General features: G+C 39.3%; 1 protein-coding gene across 2 annotated transcripts; it reads left to right on the plus strand.

Moving 5' to 3' along the window:
* Positions 1–611: 611 nt before the first annotated feature.
* On the plus strand, positions 612–27,405 carry SLC17A4 (solute carrier family 17 member 4). Of its 2 annotated transcripts, XM_033216430.1 has the most exons (12): positions 612–695; positions 8,100–8,226; positions 15,193–15,398; positions 16,256–16,489; positions 16,574–16,661; positions 17,126–17,212; positions 19,493–19,611; positions 19,731–19,892; positions 22,819–22,951; positions 23,036–23,183; positions 24,118–24,208; positions 25,262–27,362. In XM_033216430.1, the coding sequence occupies exons 2-12, from the start codon at positions 8,136–8,138 to the stop codon at positions 25,394–25,396; spliced, it is 1,494 nt and encodes a 497-aa protein (XP_033072321.1). In that variant the 5' UTR covers positions 612–695; positions 8,100–8,135; the 3' UTR covers positions 25,397–27,362. The 2 variants fall into 2 exon arrangements, with proteins under 2 accessions (XP_033072321.1, XP_033072322.1); XM_033216431.1 differs by lacking the exon at positions 612–695 and having other exon boundaries at positions 8,122–8,226; positions 15,275–15,398; positions 25,262–27,405.
* The last annotated feature ends 107 nt before the right edge of the window (positions 27,406–27,512 follow it).

Raw genomic sequence — 27,512 nt, forward strand, 5'->3', positions numbered from 1 at the left:
GTGACTGCTGGATTTGCTGGCAGAGAGGCTGGTGATGGCTTTGCTAAGGGCTGTCTTGTTGCTGATGGATTCATGAGAAAACTAGAGGTGGGGACACAGAATGCAAATATGTATGAGTCTTCTGAAATGTTTTGCCATAAAAGGGAGGAGAATCACAGAGTTAATTTTCACGGAAAACTCATTGGCCTTTTTACAAAAAGTTACAATCAAAAAACCACAAAAATCACTCAAGTCGACCAAAATGTATTAAGTCTCTCCTCTTTGGAAAACTCAGTTCTATTAAATAGGAGCATGGTGGAAAAGGGACTCAAAGGGAACAAATATACCCCATCTCCATGAAGATTATAATAACTCTGAGAGACCCCAGAAGGGAACACTGCTGTCAGTGAGGCATGTGGGGTGTCAAGATCCTTATAAAAAGGGACATTGATTCTGATTAAGGATGAGGGAAGACATAGGTGACCTCAGCTGGGCTTGAAGCATGAGGAAGATTTAATGAGCTTGATTTGCTTATCAATCAAACAATAAAATGTAAAGTTAAAAGTTAAACCACTGAGCCAATAAAATCCTGCAAGCTGGTAACATAAGGGCTAAAGGTTTTGGGTAATTATTTACCTCCCAGAATTAGACAATTGCAAAGAGCTTAGAGAAATTTATTTGAAAGGAATGAGGATCCTGCACTCTTCCTCCCTCAGGTTAGTTAGCTTTCAAACTTTTACCCTTAATATTCTGCTTTTGAGATGATGGGAATGGGTCTTTTTCCATTAGAGAGCAGCTTAATTTGCTGTTTGGGGGAGAGACTGTGGGAGTGGAGAAGAGAATGCCTGTGTCCTGAGATAATTCTGGTAAGTGAGAAGGGATGTTGCATTAAGTGCCATGGAACTACAGGGAATAATTTCAAGAGAATGAAATTTTCTAAAAGTATAGCTGAACAGAGACAGACAGACACACACACACACACACACACACACACATGCACACAGAGAAAGAGAGGGAGAGGAAGAGACAGAGAGAGGAAGAGAGAGAGAGGAAGAGAGAGAAAAACTAAATGATATATTTGGATTGTTTTTGTGAAATACGTTAATTTTTTTAAGCATTGATCAAATCCACAGTGCAACAATAAATGCCAATACTGAATTCTCACAGAGGAAGATTTTCATCATGCCTAAAATATCAGTCAAAACCAAACTGTTCTGGTTTGGTTCCAGTGAATTTATGGGAAAGCAAAATAAATGAACTCTAACCTGGCTTTGGGAAGTGGTTAATGATGAAGAGTTTAGGGCAGAGGACTTTATTTGCAGACTGTGAGTGAGAGCCATGGGCTGTTTCTCATAGGGAGGAAAAATGTTCAGTGCTGAGACCACATAAGCTGACATTTGAGCTATTAATAGCTCTGCACAGCACCTTAAGGAAAAGTCTCATTCTACAGTGAACTGATGACTAGCAGAGGAACAGGATGCATATGAATCCAAAAAGAACGGACACAAGTAGTCTTGGCAAGAAAAACTGATGAGAAATTGATATAAGAATGGCTGGCTCCATTTCTTTGTTGTTTTTTCCTCATTTACCTGGTTTCAAAATAAATAGATAAGGCTGATGACTTACAAATTTATATTTCTACCAAGGCCCTTCTGTTCTTAGCTATGGACTCACAGACACAAAACTTACCTGTCAATCTTCCCTTCTGGGTCTAACAGGAGTCTCAACCCCTATGTCCAAAATAAAGTTCTTGCTTTTCCTCTGAAACCTTCTGCCCTCCCTGTTCATTTCCCCAACTTTGAGTGCAACACTATTCACTCATTTGCTCAAGTCATAAGTCTGGAAGTCTCTGATGATTCTTCCCTTTCTCTTGTTCCCATATACACCTCATTAGTAAGTCTTAGTGGCATATCTCCAAAACAGGTCCTGAATGTGGTCTTTTTCACCACAGCTAGCCTAGCCCATCCACCATCAACCCTTGCACAGGTCAAGAAACAGCTTCTTGTTCGGTCTCTTGGTTCTCAATCTTGTCCTTTATAGCCCATGTGCCACACAGTGGCCATAGTAAATCCAGTCCCCTTACCCGGCCTATAAGACCCAAAATGGTCTGGCCCCTGCCCACCTCTTTGATCTCATCACCTACCATTAACCTCCTCATTCACTCTGCATCACCATGTTGGACTACCTTCTGCCTAGAAAAATGTGACAGACTTGCTGGTTCCTTTGCCTGGCATGTTCTTGCTCAGCGCTGCCTCCTTCTCAGTGTTCCCATTTCAGCTCAAATATAACCATTTCACACAACCACACTAGGTAAAGTGGTTAGACTAGGCAGAGTGCTTGCCCTCCTCTCCTGATGCTAATAACCTAGTTTCTGTCAGTGCTACTCTTGTTTTTTTCATACCATGTGGCATTCTTACTTCTTTCTTTTCATATGTGCCCCTCCTGGGATGTAACTTTCTCACAGGTGTACTGTCCATGCCTGCATCCCTTGCCCCACAACAGCACTGTCCTCCCTTCGCCCTCGGCTGTCTGTTCCCACTGCTCTCATTAACGTCAGCAAAACCATGATCACCTATTACTGAAAAAACTGGCAATTGATTGCTGGTTATAATAAGCACAAGGAGAGGGCAATTTAATGATTACTAAGTCCTTCAGTCATGCAGGAGATGGAGCTATGAAAGCACAACATTGCATTCATTGATTCAATAAATATTTACGGAATCAATGAATGAACTTGCGGTCAGTGAACTCTTAGACGCTGGAACACTAGAAGAGTCTGTATGGGTATAGCCTGTGGAAAAAAATGTTACCCTGAAAGCTATGTCTTTAGTTCTTGTGACTGATAGGAGTTTTTCAATTCAACTAATTGCCCTGAGGTGTGAAAATAAATAATAAGCAAATTATTTTTCCAGCAGACTATTCAGTCCCCTCATTTTACCAAGTTTCTTTTCAGAGTTACTAGAACTATTCCATTTGCCAATGAGTATTCGTTTGGATTTCAATTCAATTTTGAGTGTGTTTTTGAATTCCAGTGCAGACTAGAGGGCTCCATGGTCTAACATCTGTGGTTTTGAAGGACATCATTGAGGCAACTTCTCTGTCAGTTGCTCACTTACCAACTTTAGTGGTGACATTATGTAACATTTCCACTTATCTTTAAACACAATAGCACCAAAGGATCAGGTCTATTTTCTTTTATATTAATAAGAAGAGTCCTTCACAGAGAGCAAGTGGAAAATGATTTTATTTCACCAGCACCTACTGCTTATCCCTTTACATTTTATTCCTTTACATCTGCTTGGAGTTGTAACTTCATCGTATCCCTTTACATCTGCTTGGTGCTGTAACTTCTCTGATCATTTTCAGTAGTAATGGGTTTATAGTTTATTTGTAGTCTTCAAATAATCTCATTTTGTAATTAATGGGTCCAGTCCAATGAAAACCAGAAAATTCCAAACTTGATCTAAAAGTAAACCTTCATTCCCCTTCCCCGCCACCCACCACTCCAGCTTGGTTCTGGGGAGGGAAGGGATCATTTGGTTGGCTTCTTGTTCCCTTTCTCTGTCAGCAACTACTCTTACCCCTCTTGCTAGCTGTCGCTTCTGATCTTTGTTGGCTGGTGGGTAGGGAGTTAGAAGCAAGAAGCAGGAAGTGTCTTTCTTAGCCAGAACTCTTGTGCACTGGCATTGGTGGTCTTTGAGTTGGATGAATGTTCAATGCTGAATCCTTTATTGTACCCCAGTGGTGGGATCCACCAGTCCTCCCATGTCAGGGGTGATATGTGTTCACTAACTCAGCAGTTAGGGTTCCTTTCTCAGGTGCTGGGCATCAGGCAGTCTGTCCTCTCTTTTGGGGTCATGTGGCCTCTCCAGACAGTTCTCATTTTAAGAGATTGTAAACTGGATTTTTCCTGAGTCATCCATATCTGGTTCATAAGGGACCTGCTGGTTTCTACCTGTGCATCTTCACCCCTGCTGCTGTGGGATGTATCACAGCCTCCAGCGTGGTGTAGACCTTTGCTGTGCTCTGCAACCTCAGACCAGGAGTCACCACCCCATGCCCTTAGATTCTGAGGCATGTGTCACTCACCTTAACATACACACAAGCACACACACATAAGGGACATATGTCAAGCTCCCTGAATGACCCCCTTGCGGGCAGCTCCTATCATTTGACTTGAAGTGACGGGGCAGTGTCCTCCTCATTTCTTTCCTGGAGTTAAAATGAATACCTGACAGAGAATACCAGCAACTGACTCTAAAACGCTCACGTTCTTCATCTCAGCCTACCTGTGTCCCTGAAATTTATTTTTAATTACAGTAATAATTCAAATTACATTATTGTTGTCACACATGTAAACAACAAAGACAAAGTTCAACTCCTGCATGGCCATTCCTGCCCTCCCCATTCCTTTGCACAGAGAGTTTCTATTTCTTCCTGGTTTAATCTAGGAGGGTTTTATATTTCCAGGAATTTATCCATCTCCTCTAGGTTATCTAGTTTACACACGTAAAGGTGTTTATAGTAGTCTTGAATGATATTTTGTATTTCTCTGGTATCAGTTGTAATATCTCCCGTTTTGTTTCAAATTGAGCTTGTTTAGATCTTCTCTCTTTTTTCCTCGGTTAATGTCGCTGGTGGTCTGGCAATTTTATTTATCTTTTCAAAGAACCAGCTTTTTGTTTCATTTATCTTTTGTATTTTTTTGTTTATTTGTTTCAATTTCCACTTAGTTTTGCTCTGATCTTGGTTATTTCTTTTCTTCTGCTGCGTTTGGGTTTCGTTTGTTCTTGTTTCTCTAGTTCCTTGAGGTGTGAACTTAGATTGTCTATTTGTGCTCTTTCAGACTTTTTGATGTAGGCATTTAATGGTATGAACTTTCCTCTTAGCACCGCTTTTCCTGTATCCCAGAGGTTTTGATAGGTTGTGTCACGGTTGTCGTTCAGTTCAAATAATTTTTAAATTTTCATCTTGATTTCATTGTTGAGCCAATGATCATTCAGGAGCAGGTTATTTAATTTCCATGTATTTGCACAGCTTTGAGGGTTCCTTTTGGAGTTGATTTCCAATTTTATTCCACAGTGGTCTGAGGGAGTACTTGATATAATTTCGATTTCCTTAAATTTGTTGAGACTTGTTTTGTGGCCTATCATATAGTCTGTCTTGGAGAATGTTCCATGTGCTGATGAATAGAATGTATAGTCTGCAGTTGTTAGGTAGAGTGTTCTGTAAATATCTGTTAAGTCTATTTGTTCTAGGATATAGTTTAAGTCCATTGTTTCTTTGTTGACTTTCTGTCTTGATGGCCTGTCTAGTGCTGTCTGTGGAATATTGAAGTCCCCAACTATTATTGTCTTGCTGTCTATCTCATTTCTTAGATCTAGTAGTAATTGTTTTATAAATTTAAGAGCTCCAGTGTTAGGTGCATATATATTTAGGATTGTGGTATTTTCCTGTTGGACTAGTCTTTTTGTCATTATATAATGTTTCTCTTCATCTTTTTCAACTGTTGTTGCTTATAAGTTTGTTTTGTCTGATATAAGAATAGCTACTCCTGGCCGGGCGCGGTGGCTCAAGCCTGTAATCCCAGCACTTTGGGAGGCTGAGACGGGCGGATCACGAGGTCAGGAGATCGAGACTATCCTGGCTAACCCAGTGAAACTCCGTCTCTACTAAAAAATATAAAAAACTAGCCGGGCGAGGTGGCGGGCACTTGTAGCCCCAGCTACTCGGGAGGCTGAGGCAGGAGAATGGCCTAAACCCGGGAGGCGGAGCTTGCAGTGAGCTGAGATCTGGCCACTGCACTCTAGCCTGGGTGACAGAGCGAGACTCCGTCTCAAAAAAAAAAAAAAAAAAAAAAGAATAGCTACTCCTGCTTGCTTTTGGTGTCCTTTTGCGTGGAATATCTATTCCCACTTCTTAAGTTTATGTGAATCCTTATGTTTTAGGTGAGTCTCTTGAAGACTGTAGGTACTTGATTGTTTACCTGTCTTTTAAATCTTTATATGCTTTTATATGTGTATTCAATTCTTTGATAACCGTATAGTATTCAGAAAATATCTGCATTTAATTATGCAAATATTAAATCATCATTAGTTAGCTCCTGACTTTTTGCTTTTACAAATATTGCTTTAAGGAGTGTCCTGAAACATACTATTCTGTGTGGCTGTGCCTATTAGTGTCTGGTACACACCATGAAGCAGCAATACAAGTGAGAAGATGCAGCTTGACTGCCTCAAATAATAGCTCATTTCCCCACATTTTTGCCTAAGCTTGTAACAGTCTTTTAAAATGTTTATGAAAATTAATAGGTAAGAAATAATAGGATCTTGTTCTTTTAATATCCATGTCCTTGATAGTGAAGTGACGCACATTTTATCATGTTTGTTCTTAATCTGTATTCATATATCGTTCCAATAGTTTCCTACTTTTTACCAATTTACTGTATTTTATTTTTTTATTAGCTAGAACTTGAACAAATGCTACTCCATATCTGATAGAATGCTGTAATCAATTTCTCCCCTTCTAAAACTGATCTTTTATGGTATCTATTATTATAAAGTCATCTTTTATGGTATCTATTACTATAAATAAGTTTTGTTCTTTTCGTGTCCTGCAGTATCCTTAAATATGTTTAGGTGTAGATTCTTTTCATTTCCGTAGCTTGAGACTCATTTTGATTCCTGAATCTGAGAAATCTTGTGGTTTCATCTATTCTAAAAAATTCCTATTCGTTATTTCCTAAAGTATTGCCTTTTCTCAATTCTCTTTATTTTGTCCTCCTAGAAGTCCTATTCAACATACATTGGACCTTTTCACTCCATTTTCCAGTTTCTTAACTTTGCTGTCATCCCTCATCATCTCACTGAGCTTTATTCTGTATAATTTACATAACTCATTGCCTTTGATTTTGCTAATTCTTTCATTAGCTATGTCTAGTCACTTAGTTTGAAATTTTAATGCCTAATTGTTTTTGTATTTCAAGTAGTATCTTTCTTAAATCTGCCTATTCTTTTTGGTATCTTTTTATGTTTTAGGGTCCATATTTTATTTCTTCAATTATTTAAAGCATACTTATGTAATGTCTTTGTCAGTTTATTCTATTTTTAGAAGTTCTCAGTAGTTTAATTTTGCTATGCATTGAGTCTGAAAACTTGTTTTGGATGGATCATTTCTTTGAGTGTTTATAATTTTTTATTTTGAGCTCATAATATATAGAGCTTCATCTGCAGTAATTCTGTGTAATCTGTTTTGAGCGAATCAGACTGGGCTTGATTCTTTGGTCAGTTTTTTAGCTAGGGATGAATTCTCAGACAATGAAGGAAGTATGAATTTCAACCTTCAATTCTCCATAACCTAGATATGAACTTTCACAGTTTTCAGGTGAAGTACTTTATTTTCAAACCACAACTTAGGACAAAGAGGGTTGTCACTGTTATTGTTGAAAGGGCAAGAGCCTCTTTAACCAAGTTTTGAACCCCTTTGAGGCATCTAACTCTATATTAGAATCTCCCTTATAATCGCCTCCCTGGCATGGGCCTAAGGCTTCATCCTTCATCCCCACAGGGACTTAGATCTCAGGCCCCCACATCACTGAAATTGATGCTTCTGTGCCCCAATCTCATGATCACTGAAGTTAGCGCAGACATATAACTTGATGGATGTATCTCTTACTGTTTTTGCAGCTATGTAAAAGGGTGTTTGCTATATTTTATGTAATATGTATAGGTGTTTATAATAGTTTTTCAGGTAATTTAATCCACTGGAATCTCCTAGATGAAATTTCAAATAAGGTTGTCAAGTTTTCATGTCCATGTAATACTAATATCAATTTAGAGACATGGGAACACAGAACTAGAAAGGATATTACAATTTATGAAGGCAATCCAGGCCAGATTCCTCACTTGTGAGACATAGATACTAAGACCCAGGGTAAACTGCGACCTTTCAAAGACCAACCAATTGGTTAGTGATAAAGCCAGGATGACAAATTAGTTTTCATGAACCCTAATGTAGCACTTTTCTTATAGAACAACATTTGCTCCTAGTTCTTAGAAAGAATTGGGGCGGTATCATATAAGATTCTCTCTGTATTTGCTTTTGCGTTCTTTTTATTTTAGTAAGTAAATGTCAGTCCCTGGGAAGAGAGAACCAAAATGTCTACTGGACCAGATGTCAAAGCTACAGTGGGGGACATTTCCAATGATGGCAATTTAAATATGGCTCAAGAGGAATGCTCCAGGAAAGGTAAAATCATGCACAGTAATCTGGTAGTAAATAAAACTAGGATCTATGGCACCTTGACTTGTAGTAAATAAAACTAGGATCTGTTGGCACCTTGACTTGTGTTAGTAAATAAAACTAAGATCTGTGGCATCTTTTGTTGATATACATCATTTTCCTCACTACCACCAATTGCCAAGAATTCTATATGGCTATAAATAGTTATTGATAATTATTTCATTTCTCACAAGAAACTTTGAAGGTATATAAGACAGGAAGGTATCATGACATTATTTAGAGATGAAGGAAAAAAATCAGAGCAGGTTCTAAGTAGGAAATATAGAAACCAACCTTGGCTTGTCTGATTCTAAGCTCAAGACACATTGGATCTCTCTGCTCATGTTAAATCCAAACCTGACCCCGATCCCAAAATGGGCTTTTTGTTTCTACCATGTCATGGAAGTCACCTTTCTTCCTTTCTCTTATCTATATTACAATATCATGCTTTTTATAATATGCATTAAGGGAAACTGTAGAACATCTTATTTTACCCTAAATGCTTAAGGAGTTATAACTATGTTATCCATTAATTCTTTTAAGGATATAGTCATTTCATAAGATAATGCCTTTAAAAGGCAAAACACTAACCAAGAAGGAATGCTTTGTAATACTCAACATTTTAGCCAGTTTGTCTGTTTTGTCTGTTAAGAATTATGCATATCTTCAAGAAAAGAGATTTCTCCTAATCTCGTCCATCACAGAAGAAATCAGGAAATTTGCATGTTAGTACTCATCCTACAACTAGTCACAATTGGACCCAGAATGAATACTGTTCCAATAGTCTTGGCTGAAAGTCTTATCTGTTTCTAAGGACTTCAGAGTCTACTAGACTATACCATTGGCCAAATTCTTTTATCATTCTGTCTCTCCCTCAAAATTGGTATTGTGAAGAACTTATGTGTAAAATTTTACCAAGGTACAGTATGGCATACTGGATAAAAGCACAGGTCAGAAATCATAATGCTTGAGTTTGCAATCCTGATTCTGCCATTTATGAGCTCATTATTACCGCTCACATAGTGTCCCTTCCTCAGCCCACCTTTTGGCAGTCATTGGGTAGTTCATCTATAATTTGTCTAAAGTGGAACCCCTATGGTCTTTCTGGTTTTTTCTATAGTCTCCTACAACATCTGGCCTACCATGCCACCCAGTCCTCTGGTGACCACTCTGGGCTATAGATATACTGGACAACTACTTTGTAACCAACTTTACCCCAGCTTGTTGTTTCAAACAGCATCATGCTATTAACACTCATCCTTTTTTGGCAGTCTCATCCTACCTAATAAGGCAGAACCCCAGCTACTCCTCCAAGCCTTACCAAGTTATTTTGTTGTGTATCCAAGTATTTCTCACAAATGCTTAGGAATAAACCTTGCTGATTGCTTTATCTGTTGGTGTCCAACATCAGTTTTCCTCTCATCTCCTTCTCTGGCTCATGCTTACTGGGCATGACTGGATCTTCTGTATCAGACTCCCAGGGCACTGCTGGGGCTTTCTCTGAGTACCAGTACTCCCATCCCCAAAGGCTACTGATGTCTTTGCTGTGCTTCTAAGACACTTAGTGAGCTGAATCCAGGTGTTCCACGGGATGTGGGGAAATGCCCCCTCCCCCATTATCTGGTCACCTGGTTACACAAAGGAACTGCTCCAATAACCCAGAAACCTTGAGTGAAAAAAGCTGGGCCTTCAGGTTCTGCCTGAAGATCAGTAGTTTTTCTCTCTCAGGCTCAGTTAGGGATTTCTGGGGCCAGGCTGGAGACAGACATCACTTTGACCTTCTGATCCCCCTTTCCCCCAGAGGTCCATGAGCTTCTGTATCAGTCTGGGTTATATCACAAAATCAAAAGCAAATCTAGGTATTTCTGAGAAGAAAGATTAATATAGGGGACTGGAAGATTCCACAGATGTTGGAAGGCTAGGGAAGCAAAAGTCAGGTTGGTTACTTTCAGAAAATCTGGGACATTACACTGCCAATGATCCCAGCCATGTGCATCACAAAGTGGATGTTTTTGAGACGGACCCCCAAAGTCACAGGCAGAAATCCCATGTCTAACATGACTGATTCTCGCTTATCAACCTGCAGCTGCCTCCAGAGCACAGTGGTTTCTCACTGAGTTCAGCCTGACACATTGTGCCAGAATGTCCTCATTTGTGGAATCTGAATGGAATCCTGAGGATTGTAGCTTCCAGATATTTGTTCCTCTGTTACTGTGGAGACCACAGAAGGGTGGGAAAGGCACTGAGAACAATATCAGGGACAGTGTCCTTTCTCCATATCAAATGCCTGCAGGGAAAACATATTGCCCCCCTCCATGGGGAAGAATGACATCAGAAGGCCCATTTACAATAGCACCCCCTTCTGAAAGCCGTGGAAATGTATAAAACAAGCACAACACTTGAGAAAGTACTTCCATCTACGTTGAAACTAAGGAATTATTCCTACCACACACTAGAAACTCCAAGTCTTGCAGACAGATTTAATACAATTTGGAAGAAATTGAGAGAGGAGCCAAGAGCTGATAAAACTCCCATCCTTGAGGCATGGTGCAGTGTTACAGCAAGAACAAAGAGGATGCTGTGGAGCTTCAGCTAGTGCTCCCCAGCTTAGAGTGGCAGTGTCCAGAAGCTGGGCAGACCACAGACCCCATGAGCCCCTCAAGGGTCTACAGTGCTGGGATGTGCTGGGTGAAGCGTGCATGGGCCCACATTCTGCAGCTTTCCCCTCACGCTTCACTGGCCTTTCTGATCTGCAATGTAGCATTAGGGGCCAGTGCTACAAAGCAGAGGAAAATATGAGTGATTGCCGAAATCAACTTGGAAATTTGGAAGACTTTCTCTCAAATTATATAATGTTATTGCGGAATTAAAATGGTACAATAGTTAGCTTCCCTTGAATTGGTGAAGGAATTTCCTACCTCCTCCTCCCCACCTGCTGCCACCAGCCCACCCACATACACCACCGCATCATAGCTGGGCCTCAAACTAGCATGGGTGGCCCTGTGCAGGGGTTTCAAAATGTGAGAACAAAGTCACACATGACTGGCTTTTATAGTCCAAGGCTGTAGGGGTGGACTACAAGGAACCTACGTAAATATGTTTGCATATTTACATAGAAAGAGTAAGGTAAGGCATGTGTTAGATAGAAGAGAAATCAACAGGTACACTTATGAAAGATCACAGTTCATTATAATAGCTGTCACATAATGAGTGCAAGCCCTATGTTAGACACTGTTTTAAGCAGTTTGTATGTATTAATTCATTGAATTCTCACAACAATCCTTCAGGGAAAGTGCTACTACTAGCATCATCCCCATTTTGTAGGAGCCTACTCTGGCACAGAGGGATGAAGTAACACATCTTAATCATCCAGGTATAAAGAGGTAGCAGCTGGATTCAAATCAGCTGTTGTTAGCCTTTACATCACACTGCTGTGCTTATATTATTACGGGGAAATTGAGGAATATTTTCATTTTCAATTTCTTAAAGTTCTCAATGACAATAATAATAATAATAAAGCATAGAGTATAGGAAGTAAATCAACAGAAGAATATGGAAGAAGTCCCTAATATAGATGAGAAAGGAAACAAAGGAGGAAAAAAATGTCAGTGTGGAATTAAAATGGAATTAGCAGCAGCAAGGAGAAGACAGATTTGAAAAAGGGAAGAAAACAGAGATTGTATAATAAAAAATGAAAACTAGTTAATTAAACATCCAATTCACTGAGCCTACAACTTTAAGGAAATTACATAGAAAAATGAAACAGACAACTTAAATGTAGAAAATAGTGTGAACTCAAATCATTAAAAAATTGGATTAAAAATATATACAAGAGCTGATTCTTTGATAAAAGAAGATGCCACTCAATGCAATAAAACAATCCACTACTCAGATTAATCAGGCAGAGATATTAAATACAAGCAGTTATGAGAAAATAGGAGACAGAAGCATCAAAAATGTATAAAAGCTAATTATAGGGAAAGTACATAAGTAAATGATTTTCTAGGAATTAAAATTTATAATTATAAAAACTTTACATAATCATAATTTGCTTATTGAAATTTAATATTTTAAATATAATTTAATTATAACTTTGTAGAAATTATGATTTCTAGGAATTATACATTTTATGTTTCTAATTTATAAATCTGAATAAAGAAAATTATACATGTCAAAAAACACCTAAGAAATGAAGAAACTTGTCAAAAAGTTATTCATTTTAAAACACAGAAACAAACAAGTATATTCTAGTAGTTTCACTAGAAAAATTATATGAGAGTTTTAAGGAGCAGAAAATGCCTATTTATCCTGTGCAGAAGAGTTCCAAATAGTTTATATATAGCACTCTATCTTCTGAAAATGGAGCTTAGCTCCTTACTCCTTAAGTGTGACTGGTGCTTGTGACTTCTTCCAGAGTACATTTGTACATATTAATTCATATAAAACATTAAAAGGAGAAAAAGAAAAAAAGAGAGTAATTTTACAGTGGAGCAACCTGACAAACACTACCTCAAGCCAGGGGACCAAGATCAACTCAGTAGTAAGAAACCTTGTTGACAGTGTGTGGCCATAATATGATGTGACGAGAATGGCAGTTTACCTCCATGGCCTTCCTCTCAAAAACACATAATTCCATTCTAATCATGAGAAAAATATCAGAAAAATTTCAGTTAAGGGACGCTCCACAAAACACCTGACTGGTGCATTTCAAAACTATCAAGGTCTTTAGACATTTTCCACTACAAGGTACTTAGAATACATTTTAGAAACAAGGTAAGTCTGAGAAAGTGTCATACACAAGAAGAGTCCAAGGAGACATGACAACTAAATGTAATGTGGTTCTCTATATGGGATTCTGGAACAGAAAGGACATTAGGTAAAACTAAGATAGCTGAATAAACTGTGGACTTTAGTTGTTAATAATATATCACTGTAGGTTTATTAATTGCAACAAATGCACCATAAGATATTAATAACAGAGGAAATTTTGTGTGAGATATTGAGGAACTCAATAATTCTATAAATCTAAAACTGTTCTAAAATCAAAAATTTATTAAGAAGAAAAATGGCTATGTACCTAAAACATTTCAGATCATAGATTCAGATGGAAGTTTATAACTTAAAAAAAAACAAAGCTAGTATAGCAAAAAAAACACACATATATACATAAACAACATTTTAAGCTCAACTATACATACTAAATAAAATTCTAGCTAAAACACTAGCCAAATACATCACGTTTTTAAATTTTGTAATAGCCTATTAAAAACAAGAAGAGATCATCCCAATAATACAAAGGTGATAGGCTATTATAACGATAATGAACTTATATAAACTTATTCAGTTGTTATCACAGTGCCTTGATGTAGACTCTATTATTAATTCCATTTTTCAGGCAAAATTTGGGGGCCATAGAGAGCTCAGTACCTTGCCCCAGAATACACAGCTGTAAGTAGAACACACAAGCTGGAATTGGAATGCAGGTGTCTGATTCCAGGATTAAAATACATTTTATAAAACTTATGTATTCCCATAAAAATATTTAAAGGTAGTAACAGAGTAGTTTAATATAATTAAAGGACATGTCATACCAACAACTAGCAGCATACCTAATGGTATAATGTGAGAAGCAGTCTCAGTAAATGCAAATATAGCTGAGGTGCCCATTCTTACCATTCCTGTTTTGTCTATTTTTTTTGAAAATACCAGTGAATTAAATTATCCAGGAGAATGAAATAAGTGTTGCAAACAGTAAACATAATCAACTACATTTTTCATTATTTGTACATAATTTGTCTTTCTTTATTGAATCAAAACCCAATGGGGAAAAACCTGATGAAAATGATAGGAAAAAGAGCTCAGTTACACAACAATAAAAAGTACTTTACAAAATTTGTGAAGGCCTTAACTGAAAATAACTATACAATTCCACCTTGGACTGTGTAAAAGACCAATACTAGTACATGGGTAGGTATCCCTTCTTGACTAGAAGACAATACTATAAATGTGGCAATCCTTCTGAATTTAATCTGTCATATCAATATGACTGATCAAAATTCCAATGTAGATTTTCATGGATGGTGCATTGGCTGGGTTGGGGATGGGGAACTAAATGCTCTCAGAGTTGAACCAAAGGTAAGAGCAGGAACTTAACAAGAGCATTACTACACAAAACGAAACCATGCTGTTCATTCCAAGAGCATTTGCACCCTTTCAGAGCCAAGAAAATGGCATCTTCATACCTTGTGATCATACATTACCTCTGGGATTTCTCTACAGGGATAGTGGATGAACTCTTTCCGCTGTTGTCAAACTAATGTATTTGGACTCAACCACAGGGATATACCCAGAGTTCCTATGGAACACTAGCAAATTTTGTGTAAGCATAGATTACAGTATTAAGATGAAGTTTAAATACTTCTATGATCTAACCATCACCTATCTTTCAAGTTTCATCTCTCCCCAGCCCCAGACAAGCTAATCTTCCATGTTTCCTGGTTATAAATGGCACTTCCAGCTATCCCAGCTGCCCAAGCGGGAAACTTGGGAGTCACTTCCAGCAGTTTCCTTTCTGTCACTGTCCATATCCAATCAGTCACTGCTCCCAGCCAATTCTTTCTCTAAATCAATTTCTTCCCATTCCCATTCTAATCTTCTCATCCCAGAGCCCTGCCTGAAAAACTCTCCCCTAGGGCTTGTTCTGACCAACTCCACACATTCTTCAAGTCTCTGTTTGAGAAATGCTTCTGAGGGAGCCACTTCCCCCATTACCTCCCAGGGGGACAGAAGTCCATTACACAATTACAGAGGAATGTCTCTCTCTCTCTGTATTTCTGCATCTCATACAGTTACCAATTCTCTCCTTCTTCCAGACTTAGGGAGAGTGGGAGAAAAGCATTCTGATTGTGACTTTGCATGCCCTTCTCCTCTCAGGCTTTTGTACAGTCCGACATGGGCTGGCCCTCATCTTGCAGCTCTGTAATTTTTCAATTTACACCCAACAAATGAACTTTAGCATTGCCATTCCGGCTATGGTGAACAACACGGCTCCACCTAGCCAGCCCAATGCCTCCACAGAACGGCCCTCCACTGACTCCCAGGACTACTGGAATGAAACTCTAAAAGAATTTAAAGCAATGGTAAGTTTAATGAGACTCTGGACTCTTTCTTTGACTCAAATAATTTGACTTAAAGACTTATCTTAGGGTGAGATTCATTTAACCACTAAGTATTTACTGAACATGTACTATGTGCCACACAAGTACCTAAGTATCAGGCCAAGTATGGTGGCTCACACCTGTAATCCCCGCACTTTGGGAGGCCGAGGCATCCTTACTAAAAATATGAAAGTCAGCCAGGCATAGTCGTAGGCACCTGTAATCCCAGCTACTCTGGAGGCTGAGACAGAAGAATTGATTGAACTGGGGAGGCGGAAGTTGCAGTGAGCAGAGATCGTGCCACTGCACTCCAGTCTGGGTGACAAAGAGATTCTGTCTTAAAAAAAGAAAAAAGAAAAGAAAAGAAAATAAAGGAATAAAGAACATAATAAGTATCTAAGGGGATTGCATCACTACTTAGTGTCTATGAGTGTAACCAGGGGCTAAATTAGAATAAATGAAAAATTTTACCATTTAGGGGACACAAATTCTTCCCCTACAGTGATGAAAATCTGTACAAAATATGTTTCACAGATTTGTCCGCTTTCTCTTCCTTCCACATATTTTTTAAATTACCTTGCTTACAATGCTTTCTCCTTTATAGCCTTTGTTTCTTTATGAGCTCTCTTATATTTTAATTTTTAGTTAATTGTGTCAGGGTGAGCGGAAAGAATATGTTGGGCATATACTTTAAATACATGATACTGGTATATTGGAGGAACTGAAGAGATGTAAAAAGAAAGATAACTGCCAATTATTTTTTTTGCCTCTCAAGGCCTCTCAATGAAAACTGTCAATTCTTCAACTAAAGACAAACAGTAACTCTCTTTGTCATCTAGGCCCCTGCATATGACTGGAGTCCTGAAATCCAGGGAATCATCCTCAGCTCCCTCAACTATGGCTCATTCTTGGCTCCAATCCCCAGTGGCTATGTGGCTGGAATATTTGGAGCCAAGTACGTGGTTGGTGCTGGCTTGTTTATTTCCTCATTCCTGAGCCTCTTCATTCCACTGGCAGCTAATGCAGGAGTGGCCTTGCTCATTGTCCTCCGGATTGTACAAGGCATAGCCCAGGTACCAAGATGTTTTCCAGGTGTAAGTGGGATATAGGTTCCAGAATGACCTCAGATCTCCAAGAATGGAATTTTTTCCCCCCAGGTTATGGTATTAACTGGTCAATATTCAATTTGGGTCAAATGGGCTCCCCCACTGGAAAGGAGTCAACTCACCACCATTGCTGGATCAGGTAATTGATACCCTAAACCCCACTTTATATGCACTGTTCAAGAGAACTCAGCAAAGTCCTGTCAATAGAACCAAGATCTTATATATCAATCACTCTGTCTTCTTAGTCCTTGCTTTAAATACTACCCCATACTGCCTTTCTTGATTGTAACTGAATGACCTGAATGCTTACTATGTGTCAAACATTCTTGTGTTTTGCACATATTTTCATCTTATCCTCAAAACAATTTTATAAGTCAGCTGTATATAATTACTTCCATTTCACATGTATGGAATTTCAGACACAAATAGAATAATAACTTGTCCAAGATCACATAGTTACCAAGTGAAGGAGCAGGATTTGAACCTAGATAGTTTGACTTGAAACTCATACCTTCCCTCACTGTGCAACTCAGCGTTGTAGAAAGCACATAGAGCCCCAAGACGGGTCCTCTCACCCAGAATATCCTCACTTTTTCTGTTCAGGGTCAATGCTGGGGTCCTTCATTGTTCTACTCATTGGTGGTCTCCTTTGCCAGACCATAGGATGGCCTTATGTCTTCTATATCTTTGGTGAGTTTGCTTTTCAAATCTCAATTTTTTATGACAGAGAATTCTGTGATGCAATTTATCCATGGTTAACCAAATCCTAATAGATATGGATATTTACATAGCTAAAGCTGGTAGAGTTCAGAGTCAACTGTGTTTAACATTTAAGTTTCAGCAGCCTGAGTGTGTAGCTAGAATAATCTTATGACATTAGAGGCATCATAACATTCCTTACTGCTTCTAAATTTAACCTAAAGGAATTCAGAGCAAATTATTTCATAAGATGTTGAAAATGTTATCTTAGGCTAGGCGTGGTGGCTCATGCCTGTAATCCCAGCACTTTGGGAGACTGAGGCAGGTGGATCACATGAGGCCAGGAGTTTGAGACCAGCCTGGCCAACATGGTTAAACCCCGTCTCTACTAAAAATACAAAAATTAGCCGAGCATGATGCTGCATGCCTGTAATCCCAGCTACTCGGGAGGCTGAGGTGGGAGAATCGCTTGAACCCAGGAGGTGGAGGTTGCAGTGGGTCGAGATCACGCTACTACGCTCCAGCCTGTGCGACACAGTGAGACCCTGTCTCAAGAGACTAAAAAAAAAAAAAAAAAAGAAAAGAAAATGTTATTTTAGTCAGACTACATTTTAGTCATGCTTTTTAATTTAATATATTCTTTAAAATTTCTCCAGTTATTATTATGGCAAAAACCACAATTACTTTTGCACCAAATTAATATCATAGTCAGAAAGTTGTGTGACTGTGACCTAATCATAGGTAAAATGCTAATTAGAGTAAGAATCAACCAGTGGAGCCTGCAGGACAGGGCAGATTATGTAAGGTTCAGGAGCAGACATAATATACAGAGAGATGCTACAGAAAGGTTCCAAAGACACATGGAAAGTTCCAGAGGCAGTATTTTACTACATTACAGTTTTACCTTCGTGGAACTGTGGTTAGAATCCGCCTAGCTGCTGTCAGCTAAAGTTTGTTCAATATCTGAAACATTCTCCAAAATCCCACCCCTAAATTGTTTATGGTAATTCGTTATAGTCCCACTAGTGTGCTCATTAGCGGCGGGCCTCTTAGATCAAGGGTTTCTGTAAAATCAGGTCAATATATTCACCAAAAAAAATATGTAATGATTCCACAGCACACCAACCTTCAAAGTTTTTATCATGAAAACATTCAAAGGGCAGATTACAAAAATTATTCAAACAATGAGAAAATCTTACTGTGCTTATGGTTTCGAGAAACAGTAAGGACCGTATACATGATAGAAACTCACTCAATATTTGTTGAATAAATATTGACATCCTCCAACTCCAGTGTGCAACATTGCTAATTTTCATATCTATCCCTCCCCACTTGATTAAGTTCCCTGATAGCAAAACTGTGTCTTTGTCATTTTATAGTCTTAAAATGTAGCAAAATGCCTGGTGTATAGTGGCTGCTGTATGATGTTTGTGAAGGAATCTGTAAATGACATGCTAGCCAAATAAAGAGAGCTCATAAGACTTCTTAAGATTCTAAAAAGGGAATTTGAAGATGGGCCATATTTCCACTCAATACTGACAATGTTAAATTCCCAACTCTGTAATAATGTATATATCAGAAAAAATGTCTTTGCTGAGGATTAATTTCATTTCATGTCTAGAAATTGGGTAATTAATTCCACATAATAAGGTATTGCTTCTCACTTGTATGTGCTTTGAGGAAGATAAGAGATAGATATGAAAAGGTTTAATGATGAAAGGAACTCTGCAAAGCATGACTAGCAGGAGGGATGCCGAGTGGTATGTGAATGATGAGGGCATTTTCAAGCACGTGGGGCAAACACGCTACTTTCTTGTAAGTGTGCTATAGCTTTAATAATAGTGCATTTCAAAATCTCCCAGAACTCAGTGGTTTAAAACAGTAAACATTTATTCCCGTGGTTCTTTGTGGGACAGCTGGGTGGCTCCACTCTCTGTGTCTGTCATCTGCCTTGGTCAAAGGATGAGCTGGAACATAGTCTTCCAATAGCAGTGTGCAAGACCCAAGAGGATAAGTTTTTTTAAAAAAAGGTTTTTAATGCCTAGGCTTGAAACTCCTCCATACCATTGGCAAAAGCAAGTTGTATGGCCAAGGTCAAAGTCAAGTGGTGAGGAAGTACCCTCCCCCTGTGATAGGGCCATGCAAGGGATAGATGCCAGGAAGAGTGGAGTACTGAGGCTAGTCACTCTGTCAACCACAGGAATCATCTTAGAGTCAAACTGAAAGAAGTACTTCCATCCATCCAGTGCTAACTGGATCCTCTTTTCCTAGGAGGAATTGGCTGTGCCTGTTGTCTTCTCTGGTTTCCTCTCATTTATGATGATCCTGTGAATCATCCCTTTATCAGTGCTGGTGAGAAGAGATACATTGTGTGTTCATTGGCTCAGCAGGTACATTGAGAAATTCCTTTGACATTTCTCTATGTCCCTCTAGACGTCTCAGAAATGCAGAGTGCGATAGAGAGAGCTGCCTTCTGATGGAGGGGACATTGCTGTGTGCTTTCTTCTAGGACTGTTCACCAGGCTGGTCTCTTCCCATTAGAGCTATGATCAAATCCTTACCACTCTGGGCCATTTTAGTCTCTTATTTCTGTGAATACTGGCTTTTTTATACCATTATGGCATACACACCAACGTACATCAGCTCGGTACTTCAAGCCAACCTCAGAGATGTAAGTATAGAGAAAACTCATTCTGATCTTCTGTTTAAATGCTTAAATATAGAGAGCTCATATATAATCCTGTGTCTCTCCCATGGTCACAAAATCGGGGGATTAGGACCAGGACCTCCATGTAGGAAATGGAGTCTAGTTAATTTGGATTCTGATTGATCTCAATGTGGTTCACTACTTATTGCAGCAGGATGATACATATGGTTCTAGGTCAGTTTGATTTTACTGTCATATTTTATATACTATCATATTTTATACAATATACTATCATATTTTAAGGGCCCTGTGCAAAATTTTTATACTCAATCCAATCAAAATTTGCAAACAAGATGCTCTGCTGGTAGCATAAATAATAAAAATTAGCAAAACAAATTCTGCCTCTGAGAAAATTGTGACAGAGAAACATAAACAACATATGCTGAAAATAAGATATTAATAGGACATAAAGTCCCAAAAAAGACTTACATAGACATTTGTGGAGTAATGTTTGTTTTAAAAAGTCATTTTTATTCAAGTATAACACATAGAAAGAAAAGTGCATATATGTGTACAGCTCTCTGAATTTCCACAGAAGAAACAGATGCCCTGAATGGCTGACAGGAGCCTTTCAATTCCTGCTAGATGGATGTCTTAAAAGTGGCTAAGAGTGTATCAGATTTCATAACCTGTTAGTGACAGTTTACAAAGCCAATGTTACTCTTGTACTCTCTGTACTCAGGAAGAAGCTTTCTCATATTGATTGGGTTCCTCTGGTGAAAATGTGCTAAGTAGCCAACAGAGAGCTGATCTTCTTAGCAGTAGTCAGCGTCTGCATGCAAGCAGGCTGCAGGCACTGAGATTAGAAAGCCCCAGGAGGGAGTGGCTCCGGGTCTTTTCAAAGAGGAGGAGGGCCAGAAATTAAACCAGAACCTTAATCCAGGGGATCAGGGGACCAGATAAGCAAGAGGCCAGTGCTAAGCAACAGACTTCCTGAGGCTGGCTGTTGGGAATGATTTGTCTCTGGTGTGAGGCTGGGTGGGCTTGACCCTCAGAGGCCAAGGCTGAGGAAGAGGAAGATGGGAGAATGAATGGAAAGACAAGTTGTGACCAGAAAGCAGAGCTTTCCAGGCTAAAAAGTTAAGAGACCTGGATTCTCATTGCCCTCAGGGTATTTTCTCACTAAGTAATGTAACCTTGACAGCCTTGGCTTACTCATCTGTAAAATGAACTACTTGAACCAGGTGAGAGCTGAATCTTTTCCATTGTTTGGGTTATATATAACAGAGGAGTCTCCTTTTCATTGCATTTTATTCAGTAGAATTTTAATTTAGAAGTTCAATTGATAACAAGAAAGTTCAACATTTTAAAAACTATATTGAAACATAGAGTGGGTCAGGCGTGGTGGCTCATGTCTGTAATCCCAGCACTTTGGGAGGCCGAGGCAGGTGGATCATCTGAGGTCAGGTGTTCGAGATCAGCCTGGTCAACATGGTGAACCCCCTGTCTCTACTAAAAATACAATAATTAGTCAGGCGTGGTTGCGGGTGCTCGTAGTCCCAGCTACTTAGGAGGCTGAGGCATGAGAATCGCTTGAGCTGGGGAGGCAGAGGTTGCGGTGAGCCGAGATTGTGACATTGCACTCCAGCCTGGGCAACAAGAGCAAAACTCCATCTAAAAAAAAAAAAAGAGTGAAAAATCTTTCTTTCATTACTCATTGCTTTTCCTAATCTGCCCTGTCCTCCCAGACCATTCCAATGATCATTCTTTAAATTTCTTTTTTCTTTTTCTTTCTTTCTTTTTTTCTTTTGAGACAATGTCTCACTGTGTTGCCCAGGCTGGAGTGCAGTGGTTCAATCATGGCTCACTAAAGCTTTGACCTCCCAGGCTCAAGTAATCCTCCTACCTCAACCTCCTGAGTAGCTGGGACCACAGGTGTGTACCACCATGCCTGGCTAACTTTTTGTGGAGATGAGGTCTTGTTATATTGGCCAGGCTGGTCTTGAACTCCTGAGCTCAAGTGATCCTCCCTCTACAGTCTCCCAAAATGCCGGGATTATGGGTGTGAGCCACCATGGCTGGCCTAAATTTCCTATATATATTCTTTCCTTGTTTCTTTATGAGAATGCAAGCATACACGAATATATATTCTTATTTTCCCAACTTTTTAAATACAAAACAGTATACTCTGTAATATGCCGCTATGCTTATATACTAAGTTTTTGCCACTTAATATGCCATGGAAATCTTCATATCAATACATGAGAACCTTGCTGAGCAGTATTTGGATTGTTTCCCATCTTTGAGCAATGTTGCAGTGAAAATCTTATTCATTTGTCACACCTTTGTGCAACTCTCTGTGGAGTAAATTTCTGTATATGAGATTATTGAGTCAAAGGGTAAATGCACTATAAACTTATATATTGTCAAATTAACCTCAATAGAGCACCAGTAATATTTATGAGAACCTGATTCTCCACAGTGTTAGCAACAGAGCATGCCAAAAAAAAAAAAGGGTGTTTTTGCCAATTTAATCCATGAAAAATAGTATCTCACCATAGTTTTATTTTGTTTTCTTTCATTATGAGCAAAGTTGGATACCTTTTAACATGTTTAGGAGCCACTTATTTTTTCTTTTTTTCTGTAAATTGTCTGTTATTATCCTTTGCCTATTTTTCTACTGGATTTTTGTCTTTTAAATATTTATTTCCAGGTGATTTTTATATATAAAGAGAGCATTAGTTCTTTTTTTTTTTTTTTTTTTTGCAAGCAGAGCTATGAACATATACATACTAAAACTATATTGGCTGATTACGGTAACATGGAATTTGTATTAAAAGTGATGTGTATATAAAGAAAAGCCGCAAATGTGGACAATCTGTCCAAGGTTGTCTGTGTCATGGTGTGGGTGGTAAGGGCACATGTACCTGACCTAGTCTCTGGTCCTCAGAGTGGGATCCTGTCTGCCTTGCCGTTTGTTGTTGGATGTATCTGCATTATCCTTGGAGGTCTATTGGCAGACTTTCTTCTCTCCAGAAAAATCCTCAGACTCATCACCATCAGGAAACTCTTCACTGCCATTGGTAAGGGCGAGGCTGGACACAGGGGTGAATGTAGGAAGCTCAGAGCAGCCTCCAGTTTATTCTGTGTTTGTCCTCCTACCCCAGGGGTTCTCCTCCCATCTGTGATCCTCGTGTCCCTGCCCTGGGTCAGATCCAGCCACAGCATGACCATGACCTTCTTGGTGCTGTCTTCTGCCATCAGCAGCTTCTGTGAATCAGGAGCCCTTGTTAACTTCTTGGATATTGCTCCTCGGTAGGGACCTCTTTTTCCTCATCCTCTCAGAAACTCAGTTTAAGTCTAGCAGCCCTAAATATACTCCGATGTGAAAGTAAAATGTGGCAGGTGCAACAGGTTGCAGGAAATGTCAGCACCGGCTCTACACCCTACATCTAAATAATTCCTGGAAGAGACTCAAAGCTGGTCAACCATTGTGAACTTAGTTTTTCTGGGCATGAACAAGAGGAGTCAGTGGCCAAGCTCAGAGTCAACTGAGGGAGACTCACACAAATCTCTCTCTGTTGAGGAATGCAGCAGTTGCCTAAGGTGGAATCACTGAAAGAATTCTTGAGATTCTATAGGGCATGCCCATAAAAATCTTTAATAAAGGCAAAGGACACAGGACTGCAGGAGAAATATCTGTCTCTGATACAGTAAATACAGAGTTGACTGAGACAAACATAGCTCCCAGGGTCCTGTCCCAGTCAACAGGACATCCTTCATCTTCAGATAATGAACCACCAAGAAATGTGAGAGATGCCTTTGTCTCAGGGGAGCCAATGTCTCATCTGCTGAGGGGTCTTTTATACCCACGGAGGGTATAAAAATTACAAGATCAGACTCAACAGCAGAAGCCAAAGCAAAAACAACAAAAACCTTACAAACCAGATGCAGACCATCAATCTGACCACCTTGCATAAACAATGTTGACAAGTTAATAGAGGTTACCCCCTTGGGAGTACCAATCCCTAGCACAGGATTATACTAATCGTTAGTCAGTATATTTCATTCAGGTTTCACCAAGGCTTACACAATTCCAGCCATCCCCACAGATAAGCACAGAGTTGCAACAGACCAGCTGAGATTAACCCTTTGTTTGCACGGGAATGTTTCCCTCCTTCTCTCAGGTATTGAGACTTTCAAATGTAGGTATACTTGAGTATAATAGAGTACGATCTCTCTCTCTCAGGTACACTGGCTTTCTCAAAGGACTATTACAAGTCTTTGCACACATAGCTGGAGCCACCTCTCCCACTGCTGCTGGATTTTTCATCAGTCAGGTGAGGTCAAATGTTCTGATGAATATTCATAAGAGAAACCTATAGAGGCATGGTGTTTTCACATTTGCACGGCCTTGTATCCTAGAAGATGCATTTAAAGTAGTAAAAAATAACCTAGTTTACATGATGACTTAAAGATTAAAGAAACTTAAGACTCTTAAGTTTCCTAAGAATCTTACTGGTATAAACTTTACATGAATAGAGAAGTATGTGACATGCTTCTTTTCTGCCATATACTTCATTTACTGGTGAAAAACACTACCATATACCATTCACTTACTGGTGAAAAACCACAGGAAAGTTAAAGAATGACTTTCCTGTGATTTTGCACCAGTAAATCAGAAAAATAAATGAAGAACAACAAAGAAAGAGTATTCTTTATGAAATCAAGTCCCTTATCTTTTTTGAAGCTTCAGTTCCCTCCCAGGCACTGACTAACAAGCTGTCAGGAAATGGTTGTTTAAAATGGAAATCCTCAAACTGCTCTTGTTTCTCCTGACATTCATTGACTTATTCATTCATTCATTCATTCAATAAATAAGTATTAAACGTTAGTATGTGCCATGTGCTATTTAAGTGAATAAAGCACAATTCCTTCCCTTGTGAAACCTATATTGTAGAAAAGAAACTGAAAGAAATCTATGAAAATAAAACATATGACATATTGAAGGTAACAGGAGAATAGCAAATGCTTAGCAAATGCTAAAAGGAGAATAGCACACAAGGGGTGTAATTTCTATTTTAATCACGATGGTCAAGGAAGGACTCACAGTAACCACTTGCTTGAAAAGGAACATTTAAGCAAGGACTGAAAGGAAGTGGAAGTGTGAGACAAATAGATATCTGGGGGAGGAGCGTTCCAGCCAAGGAAATGCCCAGTGCTCTGGCCTCATGGCAGAAATGTACTTGAGTATTCCAGGACCAACTGGGAAGCCTATGGAAGCCAGAGTGGAGGTCGGGGAGGGAGCAGTAGGACACAGAGCCAAAGCCTGTCTGAACCAAGAGGGACAAGAACTGGGTGACAGTTAATAACTTGTAATTTTCTGCCTTCAGGATTCAGAGTTTGGTTGGAGAAATGTCTTCTTGCTTTCAGCTGCTGTTAACATATCAGGCCTGGTTTTCTACCTCATCTTTGGCAGAGCAGATGTGCAGGACTGGGCTAAAGAACAGATATTCACCCACCTCTGAGCAAACCAAGAGATGTGCTAGATCCTGGTGCTTAGTTGTTCATTGTTTTCCCTCAGAGACATTTCCCTTTCGTGCCTGCTTGACTGGTAAGCCATTAGCTAGACCCTGTATATAATACTAAAGATTTTACTATGCCTGGAGATTTTACAGAGGAAGAAAACAGACTAGTTACTTAACTGCAAGCTACCAAAAGCATAGGTGTGTTGAGATTTCTGTGTTCTCCACTCTTCCACTGTTACCCTGGTAAAAGCATCAGGGGTTGGGGACAATTTCTTTCTAAAGCAAAAGAGGAAGCCAGACCTTGGGACTGAGAACTGAGAATCACAAACAAGTTGTGCCCAACATGCAGAAGATGAATCCTCAGAGCTGTCATCAAAAGAAAGCCCCAAACAACAGAATGCATAGTGTTTTCCATTGTTGGTGAAAAATGTCAAGGAGGAAAGAACAATAATGATTCCATCATGACAAGAGGAATGAACATGTCTGCAACTAATGGGAGCAAGATAGTACACTTTAACTCTTTCTGACAACTTCCAATCTGTGGATGCCAGCTTTGGAATCAGAGCCGCCTCTGGAATACCTGTGCTTCCAGAATCAGCTTTTGGACAGTTACCTTCTTTCTGGCCATTTTAACCTCTTCCCCACATCTGCTTTTTGGCTTGGTGCAGATCTTTAACATGTTAGTGAATGGACATTGCCCAGTGTCTCTTCTAGCCCCTCCAACAGTTCTTCATGTGTCACTGCTTTTGGACAATGACCCATGATGTCTGCCTTTGTGTGCCCCTCTGACTGTTGGAATCCCACACACCATTCAGTAGGATTCAATTCACGTGGAACCATTCAACATTCACTTCATTAACCTAAAATGCCTTCCAAAGATGTATGTAAGACACACACTGCCCTAAACTCACTCCAAATATCTGGAGAAATGTGTATAGTGCTTTTGTTAAAGCCCCTATATGGGCAGCATGGAGGATCATAAGACAGTAAAACCATTTCAACACGAAATGAATATTAATGCACACACACCTTGTGGGGATGGCAGAAATCAAAACCATACACAGTATTAAGGAACTCAGTATCTCAGGAGGGCAGATAACTTTAATCAAAGTATCACACAAGTGAATGTGTAATAACTGTAGAAATAACAAGTGGTTACATGGGTTATGAGAGTGGATGATAAGTGCACTAATCGAATGTAAGGAAGGGCCAGCCCTGCAAAGTTGCAGCTGAGCTGGGATCTGAAGGATAATAGTTAACCGGTGTGGGAGACTGACGGGAGAATGTTTTAGGAAGAAAGAACAGCATAAGCTAAAGTTTCATGGCAGGAAGGAGCAATTAGGTATCCCAGAGGATAGAGAATAAGGGAAGTATGATTTGTGAGGAGGCTGTAGAAGAATTAAGGTCAGGAGCACACAGGATGATGTGGGCCCAGTGAATGTGTTGGTCTTTATTTTGAAATCAGTGGGAAGTGTCCTTGTTTTCAAAGGCTACTCTGCATGAGAGATTAGGTTGGAGTAGGAGCAGTGTAGTCCAGGAGAAAACAATGGCCTCTGGCATGAGGGAATAGACATGGTGAGAGGTGAATGGATTATTTGATTTAGGTGGATTATTTGATCTAGGGAATAAACCTGACAGACTCTATAACTAAGTGAGAGAGTGGAAGATGTCCAGAGTAACTCCTGAGTTTTGGTTTGCTGTTAAATTAATGCAGATGCCTCTCACACAGATAGCAATTATACCCAAGTGAAGACAACAAGAAGGAAAATGGACACATGACTCTGGATTTCTCTTGTGAGATCTAGGCTACATTTACAAACGTATAAATCATCTTGATACAGGCAGTGATTACAATTTTTAGCATGGATGAGACATCCCATGGGTAAAAGTGGCATAAGAAAAGGAAGCTTGGGAATAAGCCTTAAAGAATTCCAGTATTTAATCATCAGCTGGAGGATGATTAGCAGAAAGAAAGGAAGAAAAAAAAAAAAAGAAAGAAAGAAAGAAAAAAGAAGAAAGAAAAAAGAAAGAAAGCAAAAGAAAGGGCCTGAAAGATAAAAGGAAAACCAAGAGAATATGGTGCTAAGAAAGGGAAGGGAAGAGAGAATGTTTCCAA

Source organism: Trachypithecus francoisi, unplaced genomic scaffold (genome assembly GCF_009764315.1).
Source record: "Trachypithecus francoisi isolate TF-2019V2 unplaced genomic scaffold, Tfra_2.0 Lachesis_group10, whole genome shotgun sequence".
Taxonomy (NCBI): domain Eukaryota; kingdom Metazoa; phylum Chordata; class Mammalia; order Primates; family Cercopithecidae; genus Trachypithecus; species Trachypithecus francoisi.